Below are 19,396 nucleotides of genomic sequence, written 5' to 3' on the forward strand. Positions count from 1 at the left end.
TCCACTGACCCCATGCTTGACCGCACGTACTAAGCTGTGCCCTGCCACAAGCGCACCCCCAGGCAGTGGATATGCCCGCCCCCTTCTTTTGACACCTGCTAATCACAGCCGTCACCGTGGCCACGCCCCCTCTATGTTTACAAACAGTCCTCGCATAGGTCAATGGCCAGACGCTTTCCGTGACGTCACCCGAAAGCACATGTCAGCTACGATGAAACGTGGCCGGGGCAGCACGTCCCCTACCTCACACATTATCATGAGAAGTGTCCCCAAATGCGACACTAGTGTGAAGCACCGCATTATCACGCCCCAACCGTACGCATTGTGACCTCCATAATAAAAACGAACGGCAAGGTGCACCATGGGTAACTCGGCTTGTAAACCTCCGGTTTGCAGCAGACATTCGGGCTGCAAAGGAAACGCCGAGTGGATTCCTGAGAAGGGAGCGGCCCAAGGCAATTGAACTGCGGCTCGCAGAGTCCTCTGAGTCCGCACGGAGATTTCCCGGCTTGTCCTGCAATAATTGTTTAAAAGGAAAATCTGAAATGCCTAACAGGCGCAGCAGGGCAACCTCGTGGTCTTTTATGGTATTGAAGAACTGCGGGCGGGGACGCTCAAAAAATTCGTTCCCCCCAAAAAGCCAAACGACACTCGGCTGAATTCGTAGCGCCGGCTGGGTAGCACGTGTTCCATACGTTGCTTAAAACACCCCTTTGAAACGCCATGCTCTGCCAGCCGTGTTTTACTGCTAAACAGGAACCAAACTTTAATTACTAGTCAGGCATCCCATTAAACAAAATCTGAACCTCCTCCATGGCATCTCCTTCGACAGCAGTCGGTCCGGCCGCCGTCGTGTCCCGTGCCGCGTTTTCTCCTTCGCCTTCGAATCTTTTGCGCTCGCAGGTCAACCAACCCCTTTTTCTTCCTCTCCCTTTTTTTGCAGCCGGCTACGCGTTCGATCCGATTGGCGTTGATTTTCCCGTCGACAAGCCATCCTCGTGTTCTCATTGGCCAATTCGGTCGCCAATCCATCCGTTCCTCCCGCCTCGCCGCATCAGTTTGGTTGACCCTCTCTCCTTCCCTTTCTCTGTCTCGCGGCGGTGGGTCGGAGCCGCGGTCTCTTACCTGACGCGGTCCCTGTTTAATGAATTCTTGTGCAATTGGCGTCACCCTCCAAGAAAAACAAAAACATTCGAAAAGCCACCCAAAGTTCGAAGCCAGGCGGCCGCCTCATTTCAATCCGCTTGCAAATTGCCCCCCCCTCCCACCACCCCTTCTCCTCCACCTCCTCCTCCTCCTGTAAGATGGCGGTGGTGAGCGGGGTGTCCGTGCCGGCGGTCGCCCGGTTGGAGGGCCGCGAGTTCGAGTATTTGATGAAGAAGCGCTCAGTGACCATCGGACGGAACTCGTCGCAGGGCTGTGTGGACGTAAGCATGGGACACTCGAGCTTCATCTCACGCCGGCACCTGGAGATCTTTACCGCCGGGGAAGACGGGGCTGGTGGTGGAGACTTCTATCTGCGCTGTCTCGGCAAAAACGGGGTGTTCGTGGACGGCGTGTTCCAGAGGAGGGGTGCTCCGCCTTTGCAGCTGCCCCGAGTGTGAGTAACGCGCCACGCCGCTCGTTGTCGCCGCCACCTCAGGTGTTGTTGTTATTGTTGTGCGTGACACGTGCGTGCTTGGCCGCGGGACAGAGCTCGACTGGTTCTCGCGCTGGCACGTTTCATTGACAATGTTTGGGTGGCCGCTGGTTCTCCTCGCGACAAGAGCGTTGCCAGCTGCGGGCTCGCAGTTTGAGGGGACCCGAGTGGCAGACTCGTCGCGACCCCACCCTCACTGGGTGTCGCGTTTTCCTTCAGTTTACAGATTGTTGGATGGCAGTTCGCGTGCACGCAGCAGCCTTGGAGCGCCGAATTCCTTCAGTTATTAAAGGGGCTGCTTTGAGTGTAAAGGTTAGGGAAGGTGTATTTAGGCATAAGATTATCGTAGGTTCAAGTTTGTTGTCATTGAACACAATACAAGTACCATGGCAACGAAATGTAGTGTTGCATCCATCCAGAAGTGCACATAGAAGGCAACTGTAAGTAATCAGGTAAACATAATTAAGTACAGCAGTGAGAAACTGTACAGTAGAAACAGTAACATGTGGACAGTTGTATAGGCGCAAGTACAGCCCAGACAGTTCTGAGGTATCAACGGCTCAAGACTATAGTGCAGCCTGGTAGACCTGCGGTAGGTACAGGGGTCCTAGGGTGTACATGTATGGTTTTAAGGTCAAGTAGAAAGGGTAGATTTTGAGTTCTGTGGGGTAGGGAAGAAACTGTTCCTGGCACATAGTTCTGTATCGTCTCCCAGAAGGAAAAAGAGTAAAATGGCCATGGCTGGGGATAGAGTGGTCCCCGATGATGCTACATACCACCTGCAGGTACCGTTTGCACAGTAGGTTCTCTGTGGCAGGTAACGAGGCACCAGAGATGTCCAGTCTGAGAGCATGCAGGTACCATCCCAAATTGTGATACGTTTGGTCAGCACGCTCGCAGTGGGACAAGTCCAGTAAAATCTTGCGAGACAATTGGACTTTCCTCCACCTCCTCAGAAAAGTAGACATTTCTGTGATTCTTGACCTGGGCACAGGTGTTAACGAAGCATGAATAATCCTCAGAAATGTGAAGACCCACCACATATATTGCAGTCCTAAAGGAGTATGTTGACAGTCTGTTTATCATTGTTGTCTTTTGTAGTTTTTGTGGAATCAAGGGATGGGATGGAGACTGACATTCATTGAAATGAAGATAGAAGTAGTCTTTGTTTTATATATTGTCTAGTCATGCCAGTGGATGAGCCTGTGGTGTCCTGGATAATGGACTATCTGGACTGGCAGACTGCAGTTTCTGTGGCTCATGGACTGTGTCAGCAGTACAAGGAACAGTCCTACCACCTTATGTCTTCATTCCATACACCTCAGACTATAAATACAACACCAGGTGCTGTCATTTGTAGAAAATTTCTGATGATTATGCACGGAGAGTCAAGCCCACACTGCTTTCGGTTCTCCTTGATGGTGAAGATGTGGAGGGGGTGAGGACATATAGGTACCTCGGGGTGTACTTGAACGACAGGCTTGAGTGGAGTACCAGCACAGAATCTGTGTACAAGAAGGGGCAGAGTTGTTTTGGTTTTCTGAGGTGATTGAGGTCATTTGGTGTATGCAGGCCACTTTTGCATGTTTTCTACCAGTCTGTATTGCCCAGTGTATTTTTCTATGTGGTAGTGTGCTGGGAATAGGGCAATAGTCCAGGTGATGCCAACAGATTAAAATGACTAGTTCAATCCTGGGGGTTGGGTTGGCCTCACTGAAGGAAATGGTAGAACAGACAGTCACTCAGGAAGTTGCTTACTATCTTGGATAATGACTGTCACCCCCCTGTGTGAGGTTTTGGCTAAACAGAGGAGTATGTTTAGTAACAGACTGAGACAACTGTGGTGTTCCAAGGAGTGCTGTACAATGTCATTTCTACCCTCGGCCATCTGGCTTTGTAATGAGACACCCCTCAGCCAAAGGTGGTCTTGTTGTCTATGTGCTGAATGGTACTTAGCTTGTCTAGTAGACATCTTAACAAGACAGTGGCACTATGTGGAAAATACTGTGCCAGTGACTGACATCCTGAACTGTAAAACTGTAGCAATGAGTATGTACAATGCTAATCACTTCGTACATAGTAACATACCTACACTTTGAAATTTACTTCTAGATCATTCTTGTTATGTGTATTTATAACTTTTTTTTCTGGTTTTGTAAACCTGCATACTCCTTTGGAACTAGATTTTAGGGTGCATTGTTAAGAACAATGAACAGATGTATGCAAGAGTCAGGTGAAGGGTGTTTTTTGGTGCAGAAAAAAGTAGAGGTAGTTGCAAAGAAGGGAATGAAAACAAAACTGAGTGCCATTATGAACAATGCTGCACATCCTATCTGCGACACACCAACACTGAGCACTGTCAGCCAAGAAATGATTCAGTAGAAGTGTGTCAGTAAACACGACTGGGGCTCTGTTATACCAACAGCATTATGCTTATAAAGTGCCTTACTGTAAGGAAGCTTTCTTCCTTTTTATTAATTCTGGTGTAAAATGCCAAATACCACCTCACCCCAGAGATAAAATTTCTATCTGTCTACCTGCCTACCTACAAGTCCATCTTTAAAACCATGTATGTACATAAAAGGAGCATGAAAATGAGCAGACTGAATGGCCATCTCAGACATTCCTTTGTTTTTATGAATTGATTATAAATTGTGCACTTGGCTATGTGCACCATCTATTAAAGTTAAATAAAGAAAATCTAATGTCCTGTATCAGAGATATTTTAAAATGAAGAACTGTACATCTGTGGTTAAGCCTGTCACATTTTCACTTCAGTGTATATCTTGTTGTGTGCACCATGTCTGAGGAGTGGACACCTCCCTCTATTGCTCTTCAACAAATGTCTGTTTAGAAATGGTAAATTCATGACTTCTCCAAGGCTTCAGTGTTTGTGTGGAAGGCAATTGTAATTGGGGCTGAGAAGTACTGCAGTTTGACTTAATTCTTTGAAAGGGTTATCCTAAGAATTACGTGACGTTAGTTGATCTTTGAATATGAGAAATCTGACAAACGAGGAGACCATTCAATCCATCAGGCTTTTTTGTTTAGCTAAGAGTTAAGCTGTTTCAGTATCTAATCCAGGTTCTTCTACAAGGTTGTCAGGTTTTTGTTTCAATTCCATGTCTTGGCAGTTTGTTCCTGATTTCCCACAACTCTTTGCATAAAGAGCTTTTCCTGGCTTTCGTCCTAAATGCACGTCCCCTTAGTTTCCACTGGTGTCTTAGAGTGTGTGATTCACCTTTTAAGTCGAAATAATTCAGCTAGAACTATTTCATCAATGCCTCTGAGAATTTTGAAGACTCGGATTAGGTTCCCGCGCAGTCTCTTCTGCTTGAGATTGAACAAGCTTAACCCCTGAGTCTGTCAGAGTACGACATGTTCTTAAGTCCTGGGATGCTCCTGGTTGCTCTCCTCTGCACAGCTTAAAGTGCTGCTCTGCCTTATTTTTGTAGTGTGGTGACCAGAATTGCACATAGCACTCCAGATGTGGACTCACCAGTGCATTGTGTATAGTCTCCCATTTTATGTTCAACAGTTTTTACAATATAACCTAACATTTCTGTTTTTAGTATCTTCTACACATAGCTTAAAAGATGAAAATGTTGTGTCAACATAAAACCCTAAATTGTTTTGCTTCCTGCAGGTCAGTGTCTCCCATCTTGTATTTATTATAATTGATGTTTCTTTTGCCTGTGTGTAGCCCTTTGCACATTTCTACACTAAACTGCATTTTCCAAGCATTTGCCCAGTTCAGGACCTTGTTCAAGGCTTTTTGAATTGTTTTCGCTACCTCCTCAGTGTCTGCCATTCCTCCAGTTTCATTATCCTCTAGTATCAGACTTTGTAGTTTTATATTTATTGTGCTTGTGGCGTCTTATTTTTATAGAGAGATTTGTATGAGAAGTGACTTGCAAATAGTATGTCCTTGGTGAAGAACCTATGCGATCAGTAAACAGTGGTGTTTAGAGTCTTTGTTTTATATAGTGACTACAGTCCTGTTAACAGGATGAAATAGCAATTCAAGTTTTGTACAGTAGGGTGGTGCACCAGACCATGCATGTCAGGAATGAACTTGGGCAATGTTGGCAGTTCTTGATTGGCTTATGTTTTTGTGAGTAGAAATAAATTACAGACGGTACATAAATAGGGTGAGGATTAGATAAGGGATAAAAAAAGAGACACTGGCAACAGTTAAGTAAGCATGTCAGTCATCCCATTGACTGCAGCATTGCATTTAATTGTCAGGAGTTTGAGGAGATCTGCTTTATTGCATGTTGATGCTTGGCCAATAACTAAGTAAAGTTAGCTGCACACTTGCTCATCTAATGGAGGATTATTATTATTATCTGTTTAATTACATCAGATATTTTTTTCAGATATGTGTTATCTTCAGTTTGGCTGATGCCTCATAAATCTAGTGTCCCAGGTTTGAACCCTCACCCAGGTATTCCCTGTGTGAAGCTTGCATTTTCTTCATTGTTTGTGAGGATTTTTTTTTTTCCCTGCGATATTCCAGTTTTCCCCTGCCACACCAAAGCTGTGAATAGAAGGTGAGTGTGGCTGTGGGGATGAATGTGTTCTGTAATTGACTCATGGCCCCATCCAAGGACGATTCCCAGCTTGCAACCCCTTCTGTGAACTAAATAAGCAGATGAAAAATGGATGGAAGGACAGATTGAACTTTATCAACAGAAAGGTTGTAGTATAATTGCAGTCACGCTTCCTGTGAGGTTTTAGTTTGAGTCATACACAAAAGACAAGGGGTTAAAGGAATTCTCCACCCAAAAATTATATTTTTATTATGTCACCTATCTCGTGTACAGTAGTTTTTAGTGATGGCTCTAAAAATGTTTTAATCTACAGTTTTCTGGGAGAATAGACATAACTATGTTTTTCATAGAACAGGAGCCAATGGTGACCAATGTCCGATAACAGCAATTGATATCAGAGATGTCTATGAGAAACCTCACATTACTCGAAACGCATAAACCACATGTCAGGCCATTCAGTCATATGCTCGCAACATGCAAAACTCATGTACTTTTAGCTTAAATATTGTCAGATGAATAACTCTGGAAAATGAAAGTAGTCTACAAACAGGAAGCCCCTTCACAAGGAGTCACACTCAAATTGAAGAACCACCTCTCCTCTTCATTTATTGGTCAAGAGTCCTGCCCCAAGTGGAGGAGTTCAAGTATCTCGGGGTCTTGTTCACGAGTGAGGGAAGAATGGAGCGTGAGATCGACAGGCGGATCGGTGCGGCATCCACAGTAATGCGGGCTCTGCATCGGTCTGTCGTGGTGAAAAAGGAGCTGAGCCATAAGGCGAAGCTCTCAATTTACCACTTGATCAATGTTCCTACCCTCACCTATGGTCATGAGCTATGGGTAGTGACCGAAAGAACGAGATCGCGAATACAAGCGGCTGAAATGAGTTTCCTCCGCAGGGTGTCTGGGCTTTCCCTTAAAGATAGGGTGAGAAGCTCAGTCATCCAGGAGGGGCTCAGAGTAGAGCTGCTGCTCCTCCGCATCGAGAGGAGTCAGATGAGGTGGCTCGGGCATCTGATCAGGATGCCTCCTGGACGCCTCCCTGGTGAGGTGTTCCAGGCACGTCTAACCGGGAGGAGGCCCCGGGGAAGACCCAAGACACGCTGGAGGGACTATGTCTCTCGACTGGCCTGGGAACGCCTTGGGATTCTCCCGGAAGAGCTAGAAGAAGTGGCCGGGGAGAGGGAAGTCTGGGCATCTCTGCTCAAGCTGCTGCCCCCGCGACCCAACCTCGGATAAGCGGGAGACAATGGATGGATGGATGGAGTCCTGCCTTCAGTTCAAAAGGGAGACCTCTTGTGAAGAAGCATCTGATGTGTGGACCACTTTCATTTTCCTGGGTTATTTATCTGACAGTGGTTTGCACTGATATGGGGGAGTAATGGGAGATTTTTTTCAATGGATCTTTTTAATGTTGTTTGCTGTTGTCCATCATTGTTCACGATAGGCTCCCATTCTTTCAGAAATATTATGTCTGTTCCCCACAAAGATGCGAGGTTACAAATTTTTCCAGCCATCACTACATGAGTTAACAAAAAAAAAAAAAAAAATGGGTAGGGTATTCCTTTAATGGATATTTGAATTATTATTACAGGTTCACCAAATGCTGTATGGTCACATTATTAAAAAAATCATTTCTATACAAGGCTGTTATATATACATTAGTGTAAATTGTTTTAGGAAAAAGTAGGGTGAAATGACACCTTTTACTTGTAATCTATTTAGTTTGCCAATAAAAGGTGTCATTTCACTCTACTTTTTCCTGTATCAATCTATGGCTAACACAGTACAACACTCTACTGCTATGTAAATTGTTTTGTAATCCTGTAAATTATGAAAGGTACTATGTAATCTGGTTCTGTGTCCGTCTTTCAGGCTGTAATTGTTCCTTTTATCACTGATTTTAGAATTAGAAATTTAAGATTATGGCTTTGTCCAACCCAATTTTAACTCTTGACTTGGCTAGAATGTTTACTTGATAGTCAAATATGCTACAGTTGTGGCCAGTATGTTTGACATTTTTATTGTAGTGCTGCCTTTGCAATAGTTGATGTGTAAAACTGAAACCTCACTTCAGGATATTTGGTGTAAAGTGGCGTTACCACGCCTGCATGACCTGTATACCTAGGAATTAAAATGTACATAAAAAGTGTTTTTTCTGTTTAACATATTTGTGTACCTTAACTGTGTTTCAGTTGTGTTCATTTTGAAGGCGCCTGCCTTGAAGAGGTTTTGATACTCCGTTTCGGTGTAAACAGCAGTCCGCTTCTTAGATATGAAGAGAGTTCTTGTAAAATGTTTGCTATGTATAAAGGCTAGTAATTTTGCTGTTTTTTAAAAAAACATATATTCAATTGTGAATTTTTTCTTCTGCTTAATAGTTAAATGTCTAACTGCTTGATACCATCATCCCGCAAGCTGTTGCATGAACATAAATATTGAAACACAAGAGTAAAGAATGCCATCCCTTTGATAAGTGAGTGAACACGCCCATAGGAAGGAAGCCCTGCTTACAAGCGCAGGACAGTCATTCATAAAGTTGGTATTTATGGCAAAAGAAACTGATTACCACTTCCTTTTCTGTCGGCGTGTGTTGCTGCTTGCATTTTGCATTACTTTTGTCTCAGGAATGTGGCCCTTTCTGAGAGAGAAATCTGAGGCAGTTTTTTTCTTTTTTTCTTAGCTTGGGTTGTGTAAGCCGGGTGAGTCCGATCACATTGCACTCAAGAAACCTGCCTTTGACTTTTATACATAGCATGAAAAGAGGAAAGAAGTTACAGTTGTTAATAATGAAGCCAGTATGTAACCAATAATCGCCTGGAAAGCTAGTGGGGAAATGTGATATATGCATCTTTAGAAGAAGGGATTAAGAATTGCTCACTGCCATGGCTATAGAGAATACTAGACCAGATATTTTTCTTGTACATTCATTTTCTACCATGTCTGCTCGACTCATTTGTTCAAATCTAGCAGCAAATCTGGTCTCCTTGCGTTTTTGTGAATCATGTTATGTAATGTTTGTTTTGCTGGCATCTGATGCTATGGGATTTCTTTTTTTTCCCTTTACACTTTCTATATGTTCTTTTACAGAAAAGTCCTTTAGTTTCTACAGTTTGTCATTGTGTTTTCAGTTGAGCAGGCGGAGACACACATCCCTTTTATTCATTAGTTTAATATTTAAAACCATACGTTTGCTGCCTGGTACTGTGTTGCAAAATTAATCCCCCCACCCTATTCAGTAGTCATAATCTGCACATTTTATGAGAGACAAGCACTTGGACATTCTTAAAAGATTAAAGGATTTACAGAAAACAGAATGTGAGGTTGAAGCATTATTTAAACTTTTCCATCTTAATGCTTCATGACCCTTTTTAAGGTCTAGATATGATTCTTTATTTTTTTATTCATTCTTTGGCAGACTGTTCCAGATAGGAGATGGAAGTAGGAGAGTTGGAGGTGTTGTAGTACATCATTGCGCAGGCTACTGATAGACGTGTATGGTAGCTTTGAGATTTGGCACCCTCGCATTAGAATCTAGTGCCCATGGGTCCTTGCGCTCGATTGTTTTTTTTTTTTTTCCCCTCAGTGTAAGGTTTTGTTGTCTGAAAGTGAAAAAAGTATGGGTGTTCACAGAGAAGAGTATGTAATAATGAAAACTTTGTAGAAATGTTTACATTTTTGCAAGCTTCTGTTACAGGTTATCATACAGCTTAATTTGTAATGGCTCAGAGGGCAGTTAATGATGTCTTAGTAACATTTTGTTATCATCGGGTATTTTACCATCCAGTGTCCATTAACATACAAAGCACGTAACCAATATATATATATTTTTTTGGCTTATGCTTCTTTTGGGTACCGCACAGTGTACTTTTACCATTTTACTAACAGGATTAACCCACTTTCATAAAATGCACTGTGGATGTGAACAGCTATTTGTGATCGTGACTAAGTTTAAAAAAAAAAAAAAAAAAAAAAAAAAATGTGTTTGAATGCATAGTCTGGATTCGTAGTGTGAAAGATTTATGACTCGCCAAAAAAATATAAAATCTCATGTCTCTGGTACTCAGAACCCAGCAGAAGTGGAACACGACTAACATCTCCTGTTGGTGTAAAATATGTGTGTGTATATGTACAGTATGTATGTATGTGCGTCTGTCTAAATTATGAGCTCCACTTGCAAGACAACAGTGATGGAGATCTATTGGATTTTATACAAATACAGCTCCCTGTTTAGTTTTTATAAAGAAATCCTGTCTTACAGCAGACTTGACACATTTTGTTTTGTAAACCATTGGTGAATGTGGCCAAAATGATGAGGGTGACGGATTTTGAGGTTAGAATAACAAAGCCGTACTGTCACTGAAGGCATATGCTGGGAACTCCACCGAGATTTTAGTAGAACAAAGCTGCCTTTGCAACATGTTTCTTTTAAATGTGTCCTCATTCATTGTTATTGGGATGGAATATGGAACAATGTGATTCCGTGAAGAATTTTTCATTGGACTTTACATGTAATGCAAGGCTTGAAAGCCATCATTTTAGTGTAGTGTAAATAATTAAGAGTTAATGAATAATTACTTAATGAAGAGCTGTGAACTTGAAGGGGTTGGTTTTCCACCAGCAGTTGTATCAAGCTGGCGTTTCTAAATGTCATAGTGCAAATGTATTATATTTTGTTTTTTGTGAGTATGATGTGATTCTTATATATATATATTTTTATTTTGTATTTGGTGACCTATTCATTACTCTGGGCCATGCAATTGTATGAAGAGATTAAAATGATAAAAAATGAAAAATACACTGTGCAGTACCCACAGTAGGTATACGACAAAAAATAACGATGTGCTTTATGTATTGATGGGCATAGGATCATAAGGCAAGTGAACATAGATTTTTGTCATTTTTAATCCCTCCTGCCCAGGGTGTATTGGTCATTTCCCCAAGTAGCACTTGTTGTTTTAAAATGGAAAATTTCTTAGTTTGACGTGTGTGTGTATGAGAATATATGTGTGGGGGTGTATAATATAGTATAAAGAATATCGTCATCTTTTTATCTATTGAAACCCCTGGTAGAAGTGGTTGGCTGCATGCGCTGATAGTGGGTTGCTACACCCACCTTATGCTAAACCACCTGGATTGGGACCCAAGTGCAGCAAGTGACACCTCAGCACTTGCTCAAGGGCCAAGCAGAATAGAGTTGCTTCTGGGGTTTACAGATTCGATCCAGATCCCTAGCCTCAGAGCCACCACTCCACCGCTACACCCCAGATGAATAAATAGGATTGTAAAAAAAAAATTCACCTTTCTGTGAATTACCTTAATCTCACACAGAAAAAGATGTGAGAAATCAAACCTTTAATGTGACACTCAATGACAATATCTTGTTTCCTTTTTGCCAGCATCAATGTAAAGTAAACTGTTGCTGCCACTTCTTTTCAAAACCCACATTGAGCCCTAAGGTCTGTTCCTCTCGTTTGTACATAACACAACAGTATTAGTACTCTTAGAGATCAGTGTCCAGAGCATGCGCCCCTTTAGTTACAAAAAACGGGACCCCTCGGTGTACATGATGTGCACTTTCCAGAGTGATCACCGCTTGATTCACTGTGGTGGCATTGCAGGTTGACCTTACTCAGTTCCCACTGTAACGATTGCACTTGACTTACTGATAGTTTAGCTCCAGACCTTTGCAGCCCTGCAGGTAGAACTCAAGTCGAATTTAATTGACAGTTAACCCACCCCAAAATTCTCCCATAATGTCTCCAGTCTTTTGAAATACAGTTCTTGAGCTCCGCTCTGTTGGAAGAGTGTAACTGGTGTTGAGTAAACCGAGTGCAGTCAAATTGGCTGTTCAGTGGAGCTCTTGAATTGCGATTTTTGAGCCAAGGCCAAATGAAATGCATGTGTTTTGCTGCTTTTTTTTCATGGAAAATGAAATTTGTTGTTGTGAATTTTGCAGATAAAAGTGACTTTGCTCTAATGAGGTTTTCTTAACATTAGTTCTATAGGAAACTGGCCTGGACCACTGTATGATGTGCCATGGTCTGTGTATAGATGGTGCAACAGTAAAGCCCTCTTCTGGCACTTTAAATTAGTATGGGTTTTTGGTGGAGATGTCAATAGGTGACCCTGCACAGTCATGTCACTTGATTTGTGTGTCTGTAGCAATAGTTTTACACAAAGAGTGCCTCAGATTCTTTTGCACAGACTACATGGAATCTGAATGTAATCAGTCTCTTGCAGAATGACATACAGCTTAACTTTACAAAGTCATTTGCAAAAATAGAAAATCCTGCAAAAGCCACATGGTCACAAATCTGTATTCGGTAACTCTTACAAAAACAAAGCAATGTTCTCTAGAAACTAAAACAAAATCAGCTTATGGTAAGAGGTCATGGCAACTGTGAGCTGCACTTCATTTTAACACCCCTTAAGAAAGGCCCTGCCTATTTTATTTTATTTTATTTTTTAATACCCTTTTTCCTTTGAAAGAAAATAATTGATGTCAGATTTCTAGGTTAAATAATGAATGGTTGGTGGGATGTTCCTGGGCATCATAGACTCCTCTCTTTGTTTTCACAGGTTTTATTGGATGTATGACTCATTTTCTAAACATCACTTTCCTTCCTCTTGATTTTAGTGTGGCCTGAATACATATTAATACTGTTCTGGGTAAGATGAATCTCTTACTAGAATAAAGTTGGTCTACAGTACAGTACACTCTCATTTTAACTAGTACTCTGTAAGGGTTGGCCTTCTGAATTTGTAAATTGTGATGGTGTTTGCTGAGAAAGGCCGAGTGTAGTTTGAAATGCACAGAACACTTTTCTCACAAGCTGCATCCTCTTGTGAGCTGCTGAAGGAATCTGATTAAACTGCATCAGACCAAAAGTTCATTTTTATTGATACATGTAAGTGAATTGCAAGCATTTTGCAGAAGATGCAGGGGTACTTTAGCCGATTGCAAATAATGTAGAAATCGGTTTGAATTTTCCATAAATCCGTAATCAGCTAGTGGTGTCCACTTGGAATTCTGAAGACAAAATGAAAACTTGTCTGCTGTGGCATCTCTAGAAATGCTTTGCATTTGCATTCATCGCCAGGCAGCTTGTGTGTTTTGAAAGGCGCTATCTAAGCGCTCACCCTCTATCATTCCCCTTTTTGCTGTAAAGTGATGATGCCAGTTGAAGATGAGTAGAGTTTCCTGGAAAAAGTAACTATCGATTTACACCTTGTGGGCAACTGGATCAGGATCAGTTTTTTAATACAAGTTTTGAATTTGCATCTAATTTAAAGAAGCCACTTAATGCATCTTCAGACTCTGACCATGTGTGCTTCTTACCACTCCCAGTTTAAAAGAATTCAGCTGTAATTTCACCGTTGTGCTTTCATGTGAACAAACCGTTGCACACTTCAGCTGTCTCAAAATTAAACTATTCAAATCTAATATTTTGCCTCACATTGTTAGACTCTGATGTTCAAACTCTTGACCAGTCCAGTGGTCTCTTAGGCTTAGTTCAGTTTCAATTTCAAAGGTACATTTTGGAAATAATAATGAAATTCATAAGCATCTTCACGCTTTCACTCTTATCCACAGCTTATAACAACTTTCTGCCAAGTGGATGTATACAAATATTTGCCTGATGAACATAGGTATTTTTAGCACTTTCCTTGGCAGTGCAGTGTATCGTTAGCACAGCTGCCTCAGGGCCTTGGGGTTCGTATCCCAGGCCTGAACCTCACCTGTTGCCGCTTGCATGAAATTTGAATGCTCTCATTGTGTTTGTGTGGGCACACCGGCTACAGGTTTGCAAATGTTGTGGTGGATCATGGCGGTGAAGAAGGAGCTAATTCTGCAGATGAAGTTGTTGATTTCCTGGTTAACTTACTTCCCCTACCTCACTTAATAATCTCACACTTTGGGAAGTGACATAGAATCTGAATGTAGGTGTTAGCTGGTAAAATGACGTTCATGAGCAGGGTTGCTGTGTTTACTATCACAGAGTGAGGCGCGTGGTAATACAGGAACAACTCGAATAAGAAACTCTACTTCTTTTCTGGATTGACAAGAGGAGGAGGCAGTCATGATGGTTTGGTCATGTAATTTGCAGGCCTCCTGGCTGCCAGCCTTGGGATAGTGTACAAGGCACAGCCTTCTGGAAGAAGACCAAAGGGTAGACCGGGGATGCACTGGATGCTTTATTTCTCTTGGATGTTAGGAATTTGCTGGGAATAGAGAGGCCTGGTCAAGCAACTCCGTGCGTGGCTACCATGGCTTTCACAAGAAAAAATGGAATGAAAAATGTGGTGGTGATGATGATGACAAAGTGAACCAATTAGAGTAAGTGTGACACCCTATTCAGGGCTGGATCCTTCTCTTTGCTACATGCTGACAGGATAGAAACTACAATACCAGTATGAACCCGAACTGGTTAAGTATGGGTTAGAATATTAATGGATAAATGGAACCTTGTCTCTTTACTCTTCTTTAGCTGAACAACATGAAATCGGTCAGTGAATTTATGGACCAGAAATACTTAAGGAACATTATCCTTTTCTAGAGCCTGCTGGGAGCTCTAATTGGAGCAATGCCAGCTAACAGGCCATTGGTTGGTGTGCAAGTGTATGCTTTTAATGTTAGGACTGTATTGTGCCATTGGCATTTGTTACAAAACTCAGCTTTTATGATTAAGCTCTAGTGTGTCATGGGAGGGGTTTATTACAGTGGTATTTTTGATTAAGTTTAGGACCTCTATGGTATGTTGTTAATGCTAGCCATGCTTTCACATCTGGAGGAATATTTCAGTCAAAATTAAATACACAAATAATTAAAGAACTGTGAAATATGATGATACATAAAGAAAAATTGTGAAATAACAGCATAAATGTGTCAGTGTTTTTTTGTTGTCTATTTAATTTTGTCAGTAATATTCTCCAAATATGAAATACAACATGACTTTAAAACCGTCAGTTTCATTCATCAAAGCTGAGTGGGTGAGCTCTAGTGTGTACTTTTGTTTTTTTGTTGGCAAATTGTCCACAGAGTGAACATATGTGCTTTGCATGACTTGGGAATCCTGTGACCCATCATGCACACGCTCAAAATTGTGACCATGCATGCCGACTATGAGTGAATGAAAGTGCTTCCCAGAATGACTGCATGAAATGGCGATTTTAATTCAATAAACCTCAAATTCCTTATTGAGCACTTGCATCTGAAGTGTCTGCTATTAATGTACTATTTGATGGGTGAAGGTTTAAGTCCTGTGTACCGCTGATTCACCAATTAAAACACAGCAATAACTAGTGCCCACCCTCTCTGTTTTAAATTTAAGCCATATTTCATGTTGTGTTTGGAGGAATATCACACAGAAGAATTTCATAAATAATCAAAAAAACATTCTGTAACACATTTGCTTCATTAGACTCGCATTTCATATCTTTTTATTTATTGCAACATTTCATAGTACTTTTGTTTCCACATTTATTTGTATATTTAATTTTGTCCAAAATATTCTTCTGTACTTGCACTTGAGATTGTCTGAAGTGACGTAACAAATCTTTAGTGTGGATTTTTTTGCCCTTTTATATTACAGTACCTGTTTGCCTCTAATTGGATTAATTTATCTGATGTTTGTTAACGACGTAAATTACTCGTGCTATATCCACAGCACAGTGACATTTACTAGCTGTAAGGCTGGAGTGTTTGTACTTGTAACTTTTCCTGAATATTTTCAAATTTTTCAAAATTCAAGCATGTGATGTGTCTTCAGTTTTGGGTGTTTGTCCACTTCACGCTGCAGCATGGCAGAGCAGTGAATGCCAAGGCTGTCTTATAGTGTCTTAGGTCTGGGTCTGAATCGTGACCTTGTCACTGCCTGTCTGCAGATTTATAATTGAGATTTTGGGGAAACCTGTTCCTTTCAGAGAACTTTTTTAGTTCTAGAAACAATCTTCCGTAAGATCGTGTTAACTGAGAAGAGCTCAGGGACATTGTTGCTGAAGACCCGATCTGGAGCTCCTTCATGCACTTCCCCACTTGCAAACATTGCCCTTTGCACAACGACGGGTTAGAACCATGGATTGGTTGCCCAGCAGACTTCAGAGACTCTCAGTTCAGCAACTCCTCATGTTTCTGTTGGTTCCTAGGCATCCAGACAAATAATTTAAGTGAAATATCTTTAAATTGCTGTTACCATTGGCAACAAAATAGAAAAAAAAGTCTACTGCTTAAATAGACCAAATCACTTGGAGTCTCAAGCCCTGACAGATATTGGATTTGTATCTTGCTGCAACCACACCATCAGGCATTTTGTACTTTAAAGTTTGCTTATAGTATGCCCCTATATTTCAAAGGCATGTTTATTTGGTTTATTACTCATTGTCTGTGTGTGTCATTTAGATTTATTTTAGTTTTTATATTTTCTTAAAACATTTTTTTCTAGTGCAGGCTTTCAGGGTGAGAATTCTATAATGGCTTCATCACATGCACGGTAGGAGCAATCCCTAGATAAGGCACATGCTCATTTTAGGGCGCAGTTTAGATTTCAGTCAACCTACCCTGTACGTCTTTTGAATGTGGCTGGAAACTGGAGTTCTCGGAGCAGAACAGCAGTTGGTATATTCTTAGATTTATTGTATTATTTATCATTTTCAAATTTTTTATGTAAGTTAACCATTTGAACCTTGACATTTTCCTTGTAGTTTTCCAATGACAGGGTATTTATATAAAAAAAAAAAAAAAAAAAAGCAAACTAAGAACAGAGGCCTGATCGTCCATTTGTGTATGATTTTAAAGAAAGTTTGTTTAGTTGCGAGGGGTGTTTTCTCATGAATGCCTCTTTATTTTTAAAAGCATTACCTGCCCAATTCAACAATCCTGAACTTGAGTTCACACCATGGCATTATATAAAATTATCTCTGTTCCTGTCAATTGGTCGTACGTTTTTGGAGACTACAGACTTCGCATTCAGGGTACACCACTCCAGACCAAAGACTCTGAGAGTTATGAAGGGCCTCTCTAACCAGTACCAGAAGTGGGTAGTAACGAGTTACATTTACTCTGTTACATTTACTTGAGTAACTTTTTTAAAAAAATTGTACTTCTAAGAGTAGTTTTACTGCACCATACTTTTTACTTTTACTTGAGTACATTTGTGAAGAAAAAATGCTACTCTTACTCCGCTACATTGGGCAACACTCGACTCCGATCCATTAGCACATTAGATATGCTATATTTTTGCCAGAGAGAAGTCACCAGCGGATCTACTGCAGTGACTGTTTCATCAATCAGACGTGGCAACAATAATCACATGACTCCGTTTCACCAATCAGTCGTAGCCATGCAGTCACATGACCACACACAAACTTCCTGCGTCTGCAGCCTGTGAGGGACTTTTTAGTCATGCGGGGCTCCTGTTCACTGCTAAACGGTCACAGCTTCACTGCAAGAACCTTGAGAGCCAACTCCTGCTGAAGCTTAACCATCACTTCACTGCGTGAAGAACAAGCATGTTTTAACCAAACAGACACACAGTCATGGTAAAGTGAGACTTCTCGTACTGCACAAGCTACCTTGTTCTGATGTTATTTTCTATCAGCTATGCTATTTGGAGGGCAAGTGAATATACAGTATTACACTGTCAGTGTACAGTATATCTTGTCACTGTAAGTAGTTTGCACTGTGCAAACATACATGTTACCTACTTGAGTAATATCATTTTGAAGTAACGCTACTCTTACTTGAGTACAATTTTTGGCTACTCTACCCACCTCTGACCAGTACGTCAATCTTCTGCACAAGCATACAGGATTTGTTGAATTAAAGGGTACTGGCTTACATGGGGTTTCTGCTGCAGCCCTGTGAGATGGGCCTAGGTTTGTGCCTCAGGAGGACACACAGGATTTGTGAATGGCAGACTGAGTGAAGGAATATTGTAAAGAAAAAAAGGAACTTTTCTCAATGTACAATCTGTTCTGTTATGAGTGGGCTGATGTCTCAATATCTGACTCAAATACTGATTTTCCTCTCCCTCTTTCTCGTATTTGTGTTTAACGCATTACATAAGCTTGAATGACTACAGACAAAAATGTTAAAGTGCTGCTAGTAGGGCTTGCAGTGTTTGAATATAATGGAGAGGGAAGTGGAGCAAAGGGTGGGGGAGCTTTATGCTTAAGTGTAGTGTGAGAATATGTTTTGGTTCCCCCCCCCCTTTAAGTTCTTCTTAATTTTTAACTGTTTTTCGTGATAGTTCTCAATATTGCATAGAGAAGAGAGGCAGGAAGAAAAGATGTATGAAGTAATGAGAAATTAAGGCTTTAGCATCTTTAATGTAGATGTGTAACTGTTAGTTTCTTCAAACGGTGTTTCTTGACCACTGGGTCACAACCCAAAAGGCAGCAGGTGGGTCGCTATAATGGTAGTTGACAATCACACTCCATTTGCCAGTGTGAGTTTGGTGGGTGGGAAAGAAGCTGCACTGTTAGGAGTTCAAGCCAGAGGGGGTGAGGTGAATACCCGCTGTTGAATCCATTTGAGTTAATGACCATTTAAACCAATAAGATGCGTTCCAGCGTACGCAGTTAACCATTAATACGTTTGTTAGAGAGAAAAAAAAATTCTGCCCGGAAAGTATATACAAATACATCATCCCAGGATCATGTATCAAAATAGTTGGAATTCTTAATCCTACTCTGATATGGGTTGTTCGCCAGTACACAGATGGCTGATAGGTTTACCAGTGTCCCTGTTTAGGAGCCTCTCAGGACTTTGAATTCCTGGGCAGTTTTTTTTCCCCCTGACTTGGCCTTGGATTTGGAAAGGCTAAGTGTTGTGGACCCTGCTCACACCTAAAGTGCTGATCTTATTCAGTCTTCAACTTTACTGTACAGGGATGTATAGATGGCATGTGAATCAGCAGATTCTGTAGTTACTCTAAATCCCTTGTAATGTTTAACCTTGGCCCATTTGGCAGTCTTTATAACATGTAGACATCGTAATCATTTAACCGACTGCCACAACACAAACAGCTGCTGTTGAGAAAAGCGTGACCCATAATTGCTCTCTGGGCCCTGGGAGATCTACATTTGTGTCTTTCTTTCTTTTTTATTTTTTTGGGGTTTTTGGTTAATTTTAATCTCTCCTACAATTGTTGATGTATTCCCAGTATGTGTTCATTAGGCTGAACTTTATATAAAGTGTAATTGT

General features: G+C 41.3%; 1 protein-coding gene across 1 annotated transcript in view; it reads left to right on the forward strand.

Annotated features, from left to right (window-relative positions):
- The first annotated feature begins 525 nt into the window (after positions 1-525).
- Positions 526-19,396, forward strand: part of foxk2a (forkhead box K2a) — a 65,376-nt gene continuing 46,505 nt past the window's right edge. The window contains exon 1 of the mRNA XM_051918944.1: positions 526-1,600. Coding sequence (XP_051774904.1) covers positions 1,305-1,600 — 296 coding nt within the window. The 5' untranslated portion in view covers positions 526-1,304. The remainder of the gene's footprint in view (positions 1,601-19,396) is intronic.

The sequence above is a fragment of the Erpetoichthys calabaricus genome, chromosome 14, assembly GCF_900747795.2.
Source record: "Erpetoichthys calabaricus chromosome 14, fErpCal1.3, whole genome shotgun sequence".
In the NCBI taxonomy this organism is placed as follows: Eukaryota; Metazoa; Chordata; class Cladistia; order Polypteriformes; family Polypteridae; genus Erpetoichthys; species Erpetoichthys calabaricus.